This window comes from Chelmon rostratus, chromosome 15 (assembly GCF_017976325.1).
Source record: "Chelmon rostratus isolate fCheRos1 chromosome 15, fCheRos1.pri, whole genome shotgun sequence".
Taxonomy (NCBI): domain Eukaryota; kingdom Metazoa; phylum Chordata; class Actinopteri; order Chaetodontiformes; family Chaetodontidae; genus Chelmon; species Chelmon rostratus.
The window spans coordinates 18,451,895-18,470,648 of NC_055672.1; the positions used below are offsets into that span (position 1 = coordinate 18,451,895).

The 18,754-nt window shown below is 41.7% G+C and overlaps 1 protein-coding gene across 1 annotated transcript; it reads left to right on the forward strand.

Moving 5' to 3' along the window:
- The first annotated feature begins 298 nt into the window (after positions 1–298).
- nol10 (nucleolar protein 10) lies at positions 299–14,683 on the forward strand. The gene is made up of 21 exons (XM_041953938.1): positions 299–443; positions 865–910; positions 1,008–1,106; positions 1,244–1,321; positions 1,410–1,447; positions 2,777–2,913; positions 3,033–3,098; positions 3,313–3,373; positions 3,972–4,057; positions 4,373–4,451; positions 4,940–5,089; positions 5,200–5,266; positions 6,141–6,193; positions 8,346–8,472; positions 9,960–10,039; positions 10,146–10,244; positions 10,829–10,921; positions 11,185–11,361; positions 11,555–11,868; positions 12,345–12,447; positions 13,138–14,683. The coding sequence occupies exons 1-21, from the start codon at positions 378–380 to the stop codon at positions 13,303–13,305; spliced, it is 2,187 nt and encodes a 728-aa protein (XP_041809872.1). The 5' UTR covers positions 299–377; the 3' UTR covers positions 13,306–14,683.
- The last annotated feature ends 4,071 nt before the right edge of the window (positions 14,684–18,754 follow it).

Below are 18,754 nucleotides of genomic sequence, written 5' to 3' on the forward strand. Positions count from 1 at the left end.
TGAACTTCTCTGCATGTAAGCACGGGCTTTTTGAGGCTCCCCAGAAAATGATAACCTCCAATCATCCCTTACATGACTGAATGAAACGGAAGTAGCCATCTGATTGGCTACAGATTCCCTGTTTATTTGATTTATTATTAATAATGTTATTAATAATATTTTTGATTATTTTATTAATTGTTGTGGTTTTGTTTTAGATTTTTAACTTGGTGGGGGACAAATAACGCGCCTCGGTAAGGTAGGTTTCCAGTCGGACCTATTTCGGAAAACTCATCTTCACTTCCTGTTTTTACTCCGAGGGAACAACGTGGATTCCGTGCAGTTCACCGGTGTAGTTACAGTGTAATGTGTGGCCAGAGTCTTGTTGACTTTCTACAATGCAGATATCTAGCGTGAATGATGTGAAGATTTACAATTTAAGCCATGGGAAGTCTCTTCCAGAGGTAAGAAGCGCGACTTGGTCCGCTTAGTTACATTTAGATATAAAGCCAACGTTACTGCTTACCTGGAGCCAAGCTAACTTAGCTAGCTAACACAGCTAGTTGTGACAAGAGTAGTCGTGACACTGTGACTGTTCAGTAACGCACCACCTGAATGTTACCCTTCATATAAATGGAGGAACACAACTAGCTGTTGCAGAACACCATTTGATACTCCTCAGTTTAGCCTTCGTACTTCATCGTGCAGCACTCACTAAATGCTGTATCAGTAATATCAAATTACCTGATCTGCAATAAACGAGGTCGGAAGTGAGTAATATCAAACAACTCAATAAGATTTTAAGCAATCTAATGTATCTATTTTATTAGTTAATATTGTTAATTAGCATGCAAAATTCTAACCACCTCTCTGTCTTTAATGCAGTGGCTGTCAGACCGAAAGAAGAGACAGTTACAAAAGAAAGATGTTGGTGAGTTGACCGCTGCAGTTTCAGCATCACAGACTGCTTAATTGTCTTTGAAATAGATGTCATTATTATGACTTTCTGGTTCATTATTTTTCCCCAGACATCCAGCGCAGGATTGAGCTCATCCAGGACTTTGAGATGCCCACAGTGTGCACCTCTATCAAAGTGTCGAGGGATGGTCAGTTCATCCTGGCGGCAGGTAAAGACAACCTGTGCATAGTTTTTCATGAAAACCTTCTGGAACAGTGCAAGTGATACCAGTCAGAACAGGCCTCGGAGAGTGTTCAGGTTGTTGCTTCATTTTTTTTGTCTGTTTTTATTTTCCATTAATTTCAGGCACTTACAAACCCAGGATTCGCTGCTATGACACCTACCAGTTATCCCTGAAGTTTGAGCGCTGTCTGGATTCAGATAGTAAGTCAACAGACACACCCACTTGTCGTATGGCACCCATGTCATGTATGACTAAACTTGATTCATTTTTTTTTTGTTTCTCTCAAAGTTGTGGCTTTTGACATCCTATCTGATGACTATTCAAAGGTAAGACAGTTGGGTCCCTCTTGCCCCAACACTTTGTTTTTGCTGTTATGCATTGATATGATTTAATACAACTCTGATTTCAAAAAAGTTGAGCCGCTGTGTAAAACATAAATAAACACAGAATGCAGTCATTTACTAATGAACTGTTTACAAAGTTTTCCTGAGCCCATGTAGTAATATACTTTATCCAATCATGTGTTCACAAAGTGGGGAACCGCGCTCCATCCTTGCTTGTGAACGACTGAGCCTTTCCAGGAGGCCTCTTCCATACCCAAACATGATACTATCACCTGTTAACAATCAACCTGTTTACCTGTGGAATGATCCAAACAGGTGTTTTTGGAGCGATCCACAACTTTCCCAGTCTTTTGTTGCTCCTGTCCCAACTTATTTGAAATGTGTTGCTGCAACAAGTTCAGAATGAACAAATATTTACAAAACAAGGTCAAAGCATTAAATGTATTGTCTTTGTGCTGTGCTGCGTCAAAAAGCATTGGCAATTTATCACATGATGTTTTATTTATGTTTCACACAGTGTCCTCAACCTTTTGCGGGGTCAGTCAGTGTTTTGTCTGTAAATGCATCCGATTGTCATGCCATGAGGATCTATCATCTATCAATCAGAAATGACACTTTGGTTGTCTTATCTGTAAAATGATAGGAACATCATTTTAGCATCCTGGCAATACTCATAGAAGATTATCCACAAGTGCAACAAAAGGGAGACAGTATGATCAGTTTATCGGACACCTGTTGAATAAGCAGAACACAAACATGCAAAAATGTGATGTCTTCAGCAATTCTGCGCTCAGTAACTTGCTGCCTCCTCTTAATCTACTTAATCCATAATGTTTTACGCAGCAATACTTTATGATAAAGTGCTGAAAGTGAAGTTAGGTTATCCTTCCAAGATGAGGACATTGTTGACAAAAAAGGTAACACAATGTTAATTATAAGGAAGTGGTTTGGATATCTCAAAATATGCTGTTGGTCAGTCTCCTGAAAATGTACCATCCCAGCAACCACACCATTATTTTTAATAAGTTATCGGGCAAGCTAACTTATTATTATGTTAAGGCTGATAAAGCATGTTTGAAAATGTTTGTTATTGTGTTTTTATGTTACTAAACTAAGTTCTAAAGTTAAAATGATGAACGCTCTGATTTCTTTAGGCCTCGGTGATGATCAGAAACCTGTTCAAACAGGCAGAATGATCAAATATATTGTGATAAATATTGATATTGATTTATATGGAAAACATCAGATTTGTCCCCACATCTTTTAAAATGTTCTGGAGCTTTACTGTGCTCACTGTGTTTTTCTGTGCAGTTAGTGTTTTTGCACTGTGACCGCTACGTCGAGTTCCACTCTCAGCACGGACACTACTACAAGACTCGTATTCCCAAGTTTGGACGGGACTTTTCTTACCACTACCCCTCCTGTGACCTCTATTTTGTGGGGACAAGGTGAGAGTGTGATGAATGATAGAGACTCCATTATTCAGAGTTTTTAGATTTGTCCTGTGCATGACACAGGAATAAGGTGGCTTGGGCAACGCTGTTGATGCTTTTGTTTTCATTTTCAGTTCTGAGGTGTTCCGACTGAATCTGGAACAAGGACGCTTCCTCAGCTCACTTCAGACTGATGCTGTGTAAGTAGAACAAAGTGTTTTCCCAAACTGGTGATCGTTTTTATATGTACAGTAATATGTTTAGGATTCAATACTAGTAAGTGGTTCACGCTGGATTCAGCCAGGTGAAAATATTAAAACTATTATACCACTAAATTCTTTGCCACAATCTGACATTAATTGATTGCTCTCAGCTGATGTTCATGATGCTTCTTTTTCTTTATTTCTCAACCAGAGAGAACAATGTGTGTGACATCAATCCTGTCCATCAGTTGTTTGCCACAGGAACCTCTGAGGTAAGTGCCATAGCAGGCTGACAGTTATTAGCAGACATAAGTGAAAACTGTGACTGTGTGTGTGTGTGTGTGTGTGTGTGTGTGTGTGTGTGTGTGTGTGTGTGTGTGTGTGTGTATTTGTGTGGCTGTCCATTGCTCAGTGCGTTTCAGAATCTACTATGACTTACACTAGACTAAATCTTGAACTTGTAAAAGCCTCTGATAAGCATTAAAATTTCTTTGGTGAAAGTACCAGAAGATTTAGAGACATTAAACGAATAGTTGGACTTAGTTCAGAGAGATACATATATGGACTTAATTAATTTTTGTATTCCCAAATGGTATCTCCTCTCATTTCTTTGGTGTTGTTAAATGTAAGCATCACGCACCAGGTGGCTGATAAAATACATCAAACCATTGAGGTAATGGTTACTTACATTTACATTTACAATTACATTTGAGCTGCCAACATTAGAAGTTGACTGTTGCAGCTTTTACTTGTTCTTGAAAAGCCCCAGTTAGCTTTAACAATATTTTGAAAGTCACGAGTTGTGATGTTCCTCAAATCTTCTGTTACCATTCAGTTGACTGTTTGATGTCTCTTCCGTTCGATTACCAGGGAAGGGTCGAATGCTGGGACCCTCGTGTCCGGAGCAGAGTGGGCATGCTGGACTGTGCCCTGAGCAGCCTCACTGAGGGAACAGAGTACGTACCAAGCTGCTGCAGTGAAATGTCAAATGATTTCAGCTGATGTCAGCCAGACAATGCATCTACAGCACATGGCTTTTCTGCACTGCCTGTAACTGTGCTGCATGAACAAGAAGCTGCAAGCTGTGCGTCATTATGGCACACTTTACAAACATCCAACTTTCTTCTGATTCTGATTCATTCAGTTTATTATCCTGTCACAAAGCAGCGAACAGCGTCTACCATTATTGCATATTTTTGTCTCACTTTGCCTTTTGTTCCTTTTATATTCTGTTGATTTAAAGTTATTCTTATTTGTGCTCTTGTTGACAGAGTTCAGGGTTTGCCCTCAATTAGTGCACTGAAGTTTAATGGCTCCCTCACCGTGGCAGTAGGCACCAGCACAGGACAGGTGAGTCAAAAACATCAACTAATATTTTGCATCACACAGTATTTTGGTGATGGCTGTCTGCAGCAGCTGGACATCACCCCTCTTGGCATGACTGGTTTACGGCTCGGTTTTCCACTTCTGCTGTGTTTGTTGTTGTTGTAAACTTAGCTGCCCACATGGTGTGAAAATCTGCCTCTTCTTCCTGAGATGAGTTGACTCACAAAGAAGTGGCTGATGTCATGTGCTGTCCTCTAAAAAAGTTACACTGTTCTCAAAAGGAGCTAAAATTTTACTGAAAAGGTCAAGTGGAGCCTGTGCTTCTTTCAGTTTGATGTTCTGTAGCTGTGTGCCATTCGTTTCGATGTGAACGTTCCGGTGGAGAATAATATAATCTTGAAAACACCCTGAACATTTCTTGTATTGTTTCAGCATTTGTAAGGCTTCTTCTTCCAGAATTTAACGGACTCTTGACTTTTGGTGGTGTTATCACCCTTTGCTTTGTCTGGAAGGTGCTGCTCTATGACCTGCGTTCCAACCAACCACTCCTGGTGAAAGATCACTTCTACAACCTGCCGATCAAGTCACTCAACTTCCATGACCAACTGGATCTCGTTGTGTCTGCCGACTCCAAGATTATAAAAATCTGGAACAAAGACAATGTAAGACTCAGTAACAGCCATTACAGGACCTGACTTGCCTGTCTGCCTTAGTCTGTCTGGACTCTTTCTGATGTCGTTTGCCTTTTATGTATTCTATCTGTTCACCACAGGGCAAGGTGTTCTCCTCCATACAGCCTCAGACCAACATCAATGATGTTTGTATCTACCCCAATTCAGGTGAGAACAACTTCTCCAATCATGAGATGAGAATAACTCTATGGGTCCTTTGAAGGGAAATGGAAGTGTCAAAAGAACAGATGCATAGAAAAGTCAGTTAAAAAAACTGCAATACTAAATATAATAATGAAGAGCTACTGTATACAACAACATAAATAATAACTTTAAAGTGTGCAGGGACAAACATAGCCACAAATAGAGCGGTCAGGAGGAAGGACTGTGTTGTGATAGCATCTTCAGACAGCAGTGTTGGCAGCTAAACAGGTGTATGCTAAATCATGCATGGAAATGATGGATTTAAGTTTAGTTTAGTGTAGCTACAAAATGGTCAGAACATGGTCCTTTTAAAAACATTTCAAAAGTAAACCCTTGCCACAACCTGTCGCATTCATGCAGCTGTCGTTCACCTCCGGGTGGCGCCATCCTACAGCAGAGTCACACATTGCTTGACAGCTTTGTCTTGTCTGTCATTGCATGTAAGTCAGTTTTCACAGATAGCAAAGCTATGAACTTTCACATCGAAGTCATAATTAATCAGATTGTTTGAGGTTTTGCTTTTAGTTTTGTTTTAATGAGGGTCTTTTATAGAGCAGCGAGTTAAAGACATACATTATTCAGCTCTCAAATTCTTTAGTTTTTTCCTTTATACCTTTCAGCTGCCTAACAGCGTTTAAAAATGTTTTTTTAATTCCCTCTGGGCAGAAATTAATTATGCCCTTATGATATGCAAATTGAAATCTTAACCAGCCATGTTCACTATTTCATAGACCTTCAAATATACATGACTGGAAGCAAAGCCAGTGTTTGGACCTTTTAAATCGCCCTGCGTCTGCCCTCACACTGTTTTGCCTGATTCTTTGTGTCTCGTTGACAGGTATGTTCTTCACTGCCAATGAAGATCCCAAGATGAACACATTCTACATCCCGGTGAGTGTAGAGGCGTATTAATTCCTTCCTGCTGGCTCGAGGGGCAGAAGGGTCATGTTCGCTTCCTGTCCGTCAGGTGCTGGGCTGACAGCACAGACGTATCATAAAATACTTTATGGCACAGTAAAGGTATCTTTATTTGATGTTACCAAACAGCTGTGTGTACAAGCCTCAGTGACTCAGGTGACAGTAAAAGGATGTGTGGGAGGAAGCGAGCGACAGAGTGTGTGAGCCGTTTATTTTCTCTTTCATTGATCTGATTCTGAATGAGTAAAGCTGCTGAAAGCATGTCATCAACAGTCTGTCCTGTGACTCTGATATTATCTGACTGTGTGTGTGTGTGTGTACAGTAAACTAGACTTTGCTTTGTGTAAATGGGTGAATTCCAGACATGGTGGATGTGGTGAAAGCAGACATTTTTAGCCGAAGCAGAAATTTAGTAAATCTTAAGCATAACTTTTTAAGCAACAATGCCAAGATTTACTGGTTCCAACTTGTCAGTTGTACGACTGCGCTGATACTCTCTCTCATGTGATACTAAATTAGATATCTATCAAAACCGAAAGATATCTAATTAACTAACACATGAAATTGTTGAAAGGGCAGATTGTGATGGGCATTTCCAGCTACTTTCTTGCATTTAATTGCCAAACAATGACGCAAGCACTTGAGAAAATAGATGGCAGATTAATCGATAATGGAAATGAAAAGGAATAATGATGTAATAATCGTTAATTTGAGCTCTGGTGGGATCAGAGTGTCAGTACCATCATTGTCTAGTTGGGAAGCTCAGGCTCATCAAGTTGCACACAAATGTGCATGAACATGTTATTATCATGATCTAAAGGAGCTTTGCTGCTCTGAGCTCTGAAGGCTGTCTGATGCTTCTCCATAAAATCCTGTGGTAATAGCTGTTGTGACTTGACTTGATAGTCAGTATAGACATAAAAATATAAGCTTTGTAAAACGAGATGTCTTCGCAGTGTGAGGGATTGACAGTTCTGTGTATGTTGGCTCCACTTTAAAGCAGATTGTTCAGTGTCATTTTCTGAGATTTTGTGCCTCTTACGCTTCTTAGAAAGTCAGGACACACGTTCAGACTTGTTTGAGCAGCTCGCCATTTATGCCTCTGAAATGTTTCTGCGTCCGACAATCTTCTCTCAGCCCTCAGCTCCTCACACGGCTCTGATTATCTCTGTAGGACGGCTTGAATCTTTATCAGCTGTCAGCTCAGCAGCGATAAACTAAAGAATGACCGGGCACTGAACGCTGGAGTCTGTCGACTTTGACCTCGGTGTGTGACTCCACAAGACATCACCTACCAAAATTTGTCCAACAGGTTCAAGCAGAGGATTGGTTTTAGGGCCATGATGAACAATTTTTACTATCAATTACTATTTCTTGATTAATCAGTTAATTGTTTGGCCATTAAATGTCAGAAAGCAGTGTGAAGTCGCCATCACAATTTCCCAGAGACGCAGCAATGTCATGAAAAGGCTTGTTTGATGTGTGCCAACAGTCCAAAACCCAAACATATTCAATTTACTGTCACAAAACAAAGAGCAAGCTCTGGCCGTCGGAAACTGGAACTGGGGACTGTTGAGCATTTCTGCTTAAAAATTACTTAAAGGAGTCATATCTCAAAATAATTAATAGTTAAAATAATACATTTTCTGTTAATTGATTAATTGACTTGAGCTCTAGTTGATTTTGCCTTCCTAACGAGATATTGGCAGGAACATAACTGAATTTCTGGTTTGATAATATTATATGACTGCTGTATGAGTGTTTCTAAACGTGAGCTTATATCAGCGTGAGAACTTCAAGTGTGCAGTCAGCACCGACAATGTCAGGACTGTGAGGTGACATTGTTTTTTCTTGCCGTGAACACATGAAATGTATAGCCTAAGGTGCACACTGTGAAAATGATCAGTCAACCTGAGAGGCAGTGACACTTCGCTGTGCCGCTGCTGTTTCTGTATCACCAGTGTTGGAAGAAGGAAGAGCTCAGTAGTGTGTAACTGGAATGGAAACTTGACCCTGGACAGTTTATCTATTTTTGTTTCAACAAATGCATGATAGCTTTCATGCTTACTCAACAGTCTAAATCTGAACTAGGTGTGTGTGTGTGTGTGTGTGTGTGTGTGTTTAGGCTTTGGGCCCTGCACCTCGGTGGTGCTCCTTCCTTGACAACCTGACAGAGGAGCTGGAGGAGAGCCCAGAGAGCACGGTGTATGACGACTACAAGTTTGTCACCCGGAAGGACCTGGAAAATCTTGGTGAGACCTCGCTGACTTCATTTTTCCTCTCAAACCTCACTGCATATGGAAACAGATCTCAAAGTTAAACAACCTGTTCCACCGAAAAGATCAGAAAGTAGTTAGAAAGTACAGAAGATTAAAGAGACCACTGTTCAAAGAGGGAATCTAATCCCAGCCTTGAAAGTTACACCCAAAACTATGAGTCAATCTGAGCCACTTTGCCGCCTTGGGGGTTAGCATGGTGGCTAGACTACCTAACTAGAGGCCTGGGGAACGACTGAGTGGATTTAGGTAAGAAAAGTAGTGTGGGGTGTGGGAGGAAGGAGGGTTGGGGGAGTGGACACTGGAAGGGTTGAATGAACATTGGAATGCAGGCTCAGCAGTAAAGAGATCAAATGACAAGAAGCAGAAAGGTGGTTGGCTGCTGTGGAATAAAAGGAGAGGAGGGGAGCTGCGGTGTTGACTTACAGGAGCCGGGTAATGTGGCCCTGTTATGTAATCATGAGGCAGCCTGAGTGGAACACGTTGTCGATGTTCCCGGGGAGAGCACTTACTCCACATTCTATGCGTCCCTCGATCTCCACGCTCTCGCAGACCGGCCGGCTCTGACGCAATATACACGTTTTCTAACAATCGGCGCAGCCTGTGCGTGCTGCTGCTCCCAGTCACACCCAGTGAGTGATCTCAGGGTGGAGATTCTCTGCTTTTCGTGACACGTTTTATTCACGTTTTTTCTTGTACTCGTCAGACTGAATTATCAAAAAGTATTTTTTCTGTCAACAAATTTATTCTCAGGTCAGTTGTGAAGACAGTGAGATTAAAGCCCCTTTCACGCATGCAGTCTGTACCTGAAATGTTCAGGAACATTCCCTGCAGGTCATGTGTGAACGGGAGCAGGGATTGATGTTCAGGAAAATCTGTGCTACCAATTTCCCACCTCAAGACTGGGTAACATTTCAGGGAAAATGCCAGTGCGGCTCTGCTGTGAATGAAAGCAGTGTCGTTGCACTTGTTTACAGTTAGTTGATCACTAAAAACATGACTTGTCTCACAAACTTGTTGAATATTAAAGACATTAATAACAAAAAAACAGCCCCTCATCCGCCATGTTCCTGAAAACAGTAAGAGACATCCTCTGCCAGCCTCGCATCATCATCATCATCATCATCTTCTGTTGAGTTTTACATCGGCTGGCAAGTGTTGCCTTACTGCCGTCTGCCAGACTGTCCCTTGCCCCATCTGTTCCGGCATTGTCATGGCGTAAGATTAGAATGTTCCTGAATTGCAAGTGTGAAAAGTGGAAAATGACTCGCGGCCCCTGACATCATTAAAATTCATCCACAGGGCACCATAAATAACTGTGGCAAATGTCATGGCAATCCATTCAGTGGTTGTCAAAATATTTCTATAAAAATCAAATCAGTCTGTTTTTTTGTCTCCTAAATGTCTGGATTGAACTTTTAAGCAAATTCCTGACTTCATTGTGAGTTTTATATTTGTGTCAGGTTTGTCTCACCTGGTGGGATCATCTCTCCTGAGAGCCTACATGCACGGCTTTTTCATGGACATCAGGCTTTATCACAAGGTATCAATCAGTTATCTGTGTTGTTAAATCGGGAATGATGATGATGGTGTTATTGTTGTTGTCAACGAGGTATGTTTAACAGTTTTGGTGTTTGGTTTGGCTGCAGGTCAAAAGCATGGCGAATCCGTTTGCATACGAGGAGTATCGCAAGGATAAGATCCGCCAGAAGATTGAAGAGTCCAGGACTCAAAGAGTGCAGGTTAAGGTGAGAGGTCCTGAAGAAATGTCTCATCTTTCCATTAGTGGTTGCAGCTTTACCTCGTTTGCAAAGCGGAGCTGCTGAAACCTCTGTCCATGAGAAGCATCCTATCTATCGATTGTTTGGATAAGGGAGAAAATCATGCAGATCGTGTTTCCTCGCTTCAGCATTTAAAACACATACTATTATCCTTCTTATACATTTTTCACAGTCTCTCACATTGAGCTACATCAGTTCCTTCTCAGCGTTTCATGGGGTAAAATGTACAAAAATTTGCCCTGATTGCTGTAAAGCCTCTGTTCAATGCCTGAATGCAGTTTCTTCACATCCTGTCACACATCTCAAATGTTTCAAAACAAATAACCCTTTAGAGATTGTTGGACTTCATAAAAACATTTTTACAAAAAACCCTTTGTAAAAAACCGTCCGCCACTTGCTGAAGGGTTACTTGTTTGAAACAAATAAATGCATTTTTGCAACAAGTATTTGCATTGATGATGATACCAGTGAAAATTTGCGAAGCTGATTGGATCATATTTCCTGTTTCCTGTGTGTGTAATCAAATGGGTAATGTGTTGTGACCGAGACAGAATCTGCCCAAGGTGAACAAGGATCTGGCCCTCAAGCTGATGGAGGAGGGTGATGATGAAGCAGAGCTGGCCTCTCGGAAAAAGAAGGGCAAGGTAGGAATCTGAATTAATTTCCTCTGAAGATACTCAGAACTCATCATCTGCAATACGTTTTTGTGTAGTATTTGTATTCTGTTCTGTACCTTCATAAGACTGGGAACTGTATCTGTTGAAACTTGATATTAAAATGAAGGTTTAACATTTTTTCCTGCACCTCTCGAGTCAATCCCACGCCACACCTGGGAGCAAGAGAAAAAAACGCCTGATGTAACCATCACCCTAATCATTTCCCCTGCCTTGACTTTTCAAAACTGCAGGCTGTCCCCAGCATCCTGGGAGACGACCGCTTCAAGGTGATGTTTGAAAACCCAGACTACCAGGTGGACGAGCAGAGCGAGGAGTTCCGCCTCCTCAACCCTATCGTCTCCAAGGTCGGGCAAAAGAGGAAGAAGAAGCTGCGTCTGCTGGCTCAGCAGGCTGCTGCTTCCCAACAGGTACTGCTAAACTTAGATATGAGTTACATTTCCTGCACAGGTCAGGAAACTTCTCATTCACCTTGTTTGCAGGTCTGTGTGAGCGAGTGATGTTTGTTTGATTTTCTAAGCATCGTTTAGCGTGAGGGATCAGGCCTGTCCTCAGTGCCAAGAAAGAATAGCACATCAATAACTTTGTAACATCTCTGTCCAGGCTGATGAAGATGAGGAGGAGCCCGAGGGGAGAGGCAGCTCTGAGGAGGAGAGCTCGGACGACGACAAGAGCTGGGTGGAGGAGGTGAGGGAGCAACGGAGGCTGCTGCGACAGGAGGACCGAGACCGGAGGCGGCAGGAGAGGAAGGATGCAGACCGCGACACCGTCCTGCTGGAAAGGAAACAGAACGGAGGAGAGAAAACCTCAAGCATGGCTGAAAGCAAGAAAACAAGTCAGCCTCAGTTTTATCAAATCAAAGCCGGGGAGGAGTTCAGAAGTTTTAACGACATGGCCCGCAAGCAGAGATTACAGAAGTATGTCTTTGGAGATGTATTAAATGGAAGTGTTTATGAGTGTTGCTTTTCAGCACTGACAGTTATGCTATTGTTAGACTATCAAGTCTGGATTTGCAAGCAGGCCACGGTGGAGAGAAAAAAAAGTACTGGGAGAATCGCAGATTCTGCTTTTTAATTTTAATGGTCGAAATCGAAAGCTCGTTTCACTCATGTTTCGATTTAACATCGAGATCGAAAGTGTTAGAGGAGTGATGGCTTATTGTGTGAGACAACCCAAATTATTATTCAGACTGCTTCAGGGTTAGCAGCTGTTTACGATTTGGCATTTTTCAGTTTTACAAAGTTTCAATCAATAAATAAGAATATTAATTCAAATTATCAATAAACAACACTACATCACTGGAGTTCAGAGCCAAAACAGTAACTACTCTCTGACTGCGCTCCAGGTGCACTGTTTGGTGTGTCGTGTCTGATGAGTGTGTGTGTTGTTCCAGGGCTTCTTTGGAGGACCGTCTGAAGTTAGAGGAGCACTCTGGAACCAGCAACATGGAGGACACTGCAGTGGGCAGCAAACAGCTGACTTTCACCCTCAAAAAGGTAAACAGTTCTCGTGGTGCACTGTCCTCTGTCTCTCTTATAACTCGCTCCCATCACTGCATTGTTTAAAAAAAATGAAGTCCAAATAGAAAACACTGTGTCTGCTGAAAACAATCTGGTTGTCTAAGGTGGAGAGGAAGCACCAAGGTGGTCTGAAGATGGTTTAACTTCATACAGTCTTGCATAAAATTTATTGAAAGGCTACATTTTGGTTAAGTGACCCTGGTCAGGCATTTCATATCACAAATGACAACAAGCCAGCATCATATACCGCCACTAACACACTCAAAACTATTAAGCTATGAGTGATGTCAGCAAACCCCAAACGAGAGGAAAATATGACTTTAACACTAGACGTACAAAAACAGCCTCATACGTAAGATCCTGAAAGCACACAAGTCAATAATCTAGTGAATGCTCACTGTACAATATAAGAAAATTAAAAAAAAAAATAAATAAATATACTTTCGTCATGCTAAAGTGTTGTTTTGAGTATGTTGTTAACTTAATGGCCCTTCAAACTTTTTTGTGTTGTACCCTGACCCAACCTGGAAGTGAGTAATGGTTAAAAGTGCTTGCTCTTCCCCGTTGGTGTGACTGTGTAGTCACGTTACACCATGAAGGTACAGGTGGTGGAAACATAGGGCAGAACATTATTTAACGTTAGCGCTATTCTGTCCTCGTTTGCAGTCGGAGCAGCAGAAGAAGCAGCAGCAGGCGGAACGGGAACACCACGAGGAGAGGAAGAAGCTGAGGCGCTCGGCCGGGCATCTGAGCAGCGGCCGCGGGAGAGGCTGGGGCGGCGGCAGGGGAAGAGGAGGCGGCAGGGGACGAGGAGGAGGCAGAGGCCGGTACTGATGGGGGTGGGGGGTTAGCCATGTCCTCACTCTTTGTCCTGGAAGGTCAACAGAGGCATTACTGGCACCGTCCTCAGCTCACGTCAGAGTTTTCTAGTGTCTTCCATTAACTCATCTCTGAACAGACCAGCCTGCCTCCTGCTCCTGGGTGGTCTGGGCCATGTGTTTAGCTGCTCTCTGACAATTCAGAGCATATTAAAAAAGATTACCCATGTCGCTGCCATTATCCAAAACTACAGTGACTGCTCTCAGTGGAGCCGACTTTTTCAGTTAATGAAGGGGGGGGTATGTGCGTGTAAAAAGTTTAGTATTTCTTAATGCTGTTTGTTATTACTGTATATTGTTAAGCCAACACTTGTACTATATATTATATTTGGTACAATACTTGCTTGTCTCCATTCTTTTTATTCCTAAAAATCAAAATATGCTAGATCATTTTCTACCGAGTGTCAAAATGACTCAATATGTGCAAATAGAGCATGCTTCCTCTGCACAGCACTTCACTGCATGCGTCAGAGGAAGGGAGGAGGACGGTGAATGAGGAAAGTTTTTTTTTTTTCCTTTCCCCCGCTAACAACTGCAGTTCTTGGAAATAGAAGGACTGCCTGGGTGTCCTTCCCATCCCCCCAGCGTGCTGATGGCATGAACCCCCTCTGCTCCAGCACTGGGCCATTTCAAATGTGAGGGAGGTGCATTTAAGCTCTCAGCATGCCAACACTGGCCCCCAGGCTCATTTGAACTCATTTGATGTCACCATGCTTTTCCACCACGACCCATCTGCCTACAAAAACCTGAGTTTTATGGGCGCTAATGTGCCAGACTGTTTCTTGAGCGGGACCTGTAACTTTCTGTTGTCTCTGCTTGTTAGCTCTTTTTTACCATTTGGATTTTATACAGATTACACAAAGAATATATAATGTTTTAATTAGGGAGCTTTAGAGCTGCTGGTAGGCAAATTTATGTTTTGACAGAGCCAGGCAAGCTGCGTCCCCCTGTCTTCATGCTAAGCCTAGCTGAAAGGCTGCTGGCTCCAGCTACATACAGTATTTACCAGTGCTATCAATCTTCTTATCTAATTCCTAACCACAACACCAAAAAGTGTGTTTCTCCATAAAGGTCAAAGTAGGCTTTAATTTTGTACAGGGCCTTTATTGTCTGTTCACTTTCTACAGTATACAGCTGAATGGATCAGGGTCGGGCTTTCACATATTTTAACAGAAAATCATTGGTACAACTCCTGTCAAGGAAGAACAGGAAGCTTTTTATCCAGGTATTTGTTGAGAGATTACCATCAGTTGAGAGTAGGTTACTGAGGCCAGACCACAAAGCCCCAGCCTAGTTCACTCCTTTGTGTTGGGGCACCAGTGACACTGTCTCACCGTGGAACAAATAAACATAATTTAGCAAAGTGTCATCTGGTCTGGTTCTTTAATCTGGCTTCCAGGCAAATAGACCCCTTTTCTTTTCACGATGCTTCGGCCTCACCATGACAACTGGCAATCAGGCCACAGGAAGTGGGTCAACCAAAGCTGGCACAAAGAATAAGGAAACTGAATTTCCACAGCAGCGAGGAAGTGCTATGTGATATACTGTACCCTGTAAGACAAAACCGTTACAAAGACCCGCAGTGTTCCTCATTGTATGTGATTTCTGTCTGGTGAAATATTTCAAGGGATGTTTTCACTTGTAATGGTGATGTAATGATGTAGCTCAGCGCTCCATTGCAAAAGGACATTGGGTGTAACAGAAAACCGTGGTGTGTTTCAGGTTTGATTACAAACACAAAGAAGCAAAAACCAGGTTTGTGCCTCTGTTGTTGCATTCCCTGTTTCCTCAGAGGGGGTGATTTGTAAGGCAGTGTGTCCATTACTCTGCATAATCCACAGCAGACACTGTCAACAGCTTTCATAGGGACTGCTTAGAAAACCATTTAAACCTGTTGAGGTCTATGGATTCTGCAGAGCAACCAGCACATTGGTTCTGGAGACACGAATAAATAAATAATTTTTGTCCAATACTTTATGGCCAAATAACAGCTGGACTTTGTAATGCTAATGCTAACAGGCTAAACTCGATGGTAAACATAGTAAATGTGCTAACATTGTCACTGCTACTGTAATATGCCGATGATAACATTTAGCTTGAAGCACAGCTGTGCCTCAATAAAGCCTCACAAAGTGGGAAATATGCATCTGTTAGTAATCTAATAATAGTTCTGATGGTATGTACATTTTGTGTCAAACAATAGGAATGTGGTTGTACAAGTAGCTATAAACTCTGCTCTATGAAAGTGCAAGATACAACCACTCTTCCATGTCCCTTATTCACCTTCTTCCATTAAGAAGGAGGCTTCATATTATCCAATGCAGAGCTGCTCAGTTGAACAGCACCTACTCAGACGTCATCTAACCCTTGAACCTTGATTAGGTTATCTCACATTGCAGGGGACTTTAAATCTCATCACAGATGCTCGCCCACTTGCTGTAACTCTACATACCTCTGGAGGTGATCTAAGATGTATGCAATGGCTTGCTCTTTTCCTTCTACTCCTTTCATCCTAAACTTCACAGAGTAAATACAATTATGTTAATGGCAGAACCATGACACCCAAAATGTGAAGCATGAGCCCTCGCCGCAGTCTACGCCTTTTCCCCCAAAAGGATCAAAGGAGTGAAATGTGCTGATGCAGCCTGTTCGCTGAGATTCAGGCCAACCCAGGAAAGCATAAAAGATGTTCCAGTGAAAATACGATCACTTTTTTTTTTTTTTTTTTGCCTTGGTCTCAATGCAGAGCGAACCAACTCTGGGCAACTCAAACTTGAAAGAAGAAGAAATGATGAGTCAGCAGAGAGCCAGATTAAACAACTCTCCTCTCATCACTCCAGGGCTGACAAGTAGGCAAGTCGGCCTGCTGCATGGTCGGAGGCTGAATTCATTATAACTAGCTGTTGATATGATTTGTAATTAGGCTTACTTGAGATCATTTTTAATTTCATGTAATATTTAGATACACAAATGACATAAATTTGAACACTTTGTTACATTCAGGAATATATATGTTTTTTTACCATTGAGATATTGCTCTTGATGTTACTGTACTTACTCCAAATTCTCCTTCATGTGTGTCTGTCCAATAGACAGATGTATGTACAAAGACACAAAATAAATTCAGGTCGCTGTCACAGAAAGCTTTCACAGGTTGTTGAAGATGTGGCCCAGATGTGTCAGCAGCAGCGCCCCCAGACAACAAAATCCAGAGCGATACCAACACTGAATAGCTGTGAGCGCTTCACTCTGATGACCACAGTGAGCAGGTAGACAAGCTGACAATTGCACAGTGAAAATGCATTTCAGGATCATCATCTGCAAATTTCTCTTCAGAGATGAATAAAGTATCTATCTATCTATCTATCTATCTATCTATCTATCTATCTATCTATCTATCTATCTTTAAAACAAAAACAACAAATGCATAAAGGTGTACAAATGACAAAACATGAATAAAACAGAGAACAGAAGACCTGATAAAACACAGTGCCAAAAAAGCTTGAAAAATAAGTGCAGGCACTGGGACAAGGGCGTGTACCTTCAACATAGTTATGATACCATAAACATGGAGCCACTCTGACCTTCAGATTCATGGATCACAATGATATAAGGATGTTTGATCTTCTCTTGCATACAAACAATTCCTGTATTATGACCCTCATAAATGGCAGAGGGATGCTGTACATGGGTCCATGGTTCTTTGTTTAACAAGACTGCGAGTCTGCAGCCACACTGGTGGCTATGTGAGCCCGTACTGTAATGCAACACAGTGGTGCTTTGAGCTAAATGCTAAAGCCAGCATGCTAACATACTCACAGCTGACAACAGGCCTTTTTCACAGCAGACATTTTGATTTGTTACGGTAGGAAAAGCACATGTATTGCTAATAGCATGTGTCTCTGTTCAGGTTCCTCAGCATGTTAGCAGCATGCTGAGGCTGATAATATCATTAGTTTTGAATTGTGCAAATTAAAAAGGAAATGATCCCCCAAGCTGTTTCAATTCAAGAGGGGAGATTGGTGTTCGTACCAAAATTATTTCACTGATATATCTTATTCTGTTGGCACATTTCACTGGCATATTTTATTGTTTATTGTTTAGTATATTTTATTGCGCTAGTATATTTTCATCCTGGTATATTTTTAATTGCATTTACGAATATTTTTATTGCACATTTATTTTATTGTAGTTATCTTAATTTTATTCTTTCTAATCTTTCTTATCTTTCTTATTATCTTGGTTCTAACATGGAGGTTGCAATGAAAATTTCATTGCAATGTCATGCTCAGTGACAATAAAGAATCTTGAATCTTGAATCAAAATCCAAATGGCTGGTCCATTCAATAGTTGTCAAGATGCCAAAACAGAAATTTCTGCTTCATGGAGACATTTCACCAAAACCAGAATTGTATCCATCAACCTCATGATGGCTATAGAGGAAAAGACAGGAGTCTTCGTCCTCTGTGGATCATTAATGTTTGTACAAAATCTCCTAACAATCCACTTCAAAGTTGTTGAGATATTTCACTCTGGACAACTGCTGGCAGCACACGCATCCCTAAAGCCATGTCTAGCATGGATAAAAAAATTGCAAGATGCATGGCTTTAAAAGGTTTTGTAGTGGAAGAATGTGTAGCAGTTCTGGGTGGAGGCCTGGGGGTCAGCGCCCCTGCGGCAACACGCATGAACCCCCCTAAAATGTAGTGGAGATTTCGATCGGGAAAGCTAGGGCAGATGCAGACTAGACTGGAATGACATGGTGAGTTAGTACATGGCAGAAGAAAAAGAACAAGCGTGGGTGGAGCTCTGCTCAATTCACGACACTCGTGCTACAGCCTTGGCCAATGTTAGCAAACTGTAGGCAGGTATCGCTGTGGCACGAGAGTTTCCAGAGTCATTTCGCTAAATATATAACTCTATAGCTACCGTACGCTATGTTTTAGTGTTTATTATTATCCCATAATTGCCAAAGACAGTGGCCAGCGTTCAACAAAAGGCTTGCTTTAAAAAGACAGAAGGACGGCAGGAACGTTCCTTGTATCGCTGCTCGTGACTTTGATAAATTCCAGCACTGTGTCATAAAAATGCTATACTTCAAACAGTGCCTTTTAAAAACTATTAAGATTTCATTCTGCAGTCTCTGGGTGTATGTGGCACAGAGAGTGAGGCCATGCGGCTGAACATAGAGTACCTGGACAACATGTCAAGATGGCTGGAGTCTGTGCGTGAATGAACCGACTATGGATGAGCTCAGCCAGCAGAGACCCATAAGACCAAACCTGCAATTTGCTTTTTTTTAAGGCATTGCGATAACATGCCAGACACTAAAGCACGAGCTAAATTACAAGCCACCCATTATCTGTCTATTTTATGAATATACATTTACTTCCATTCTTTTCTTG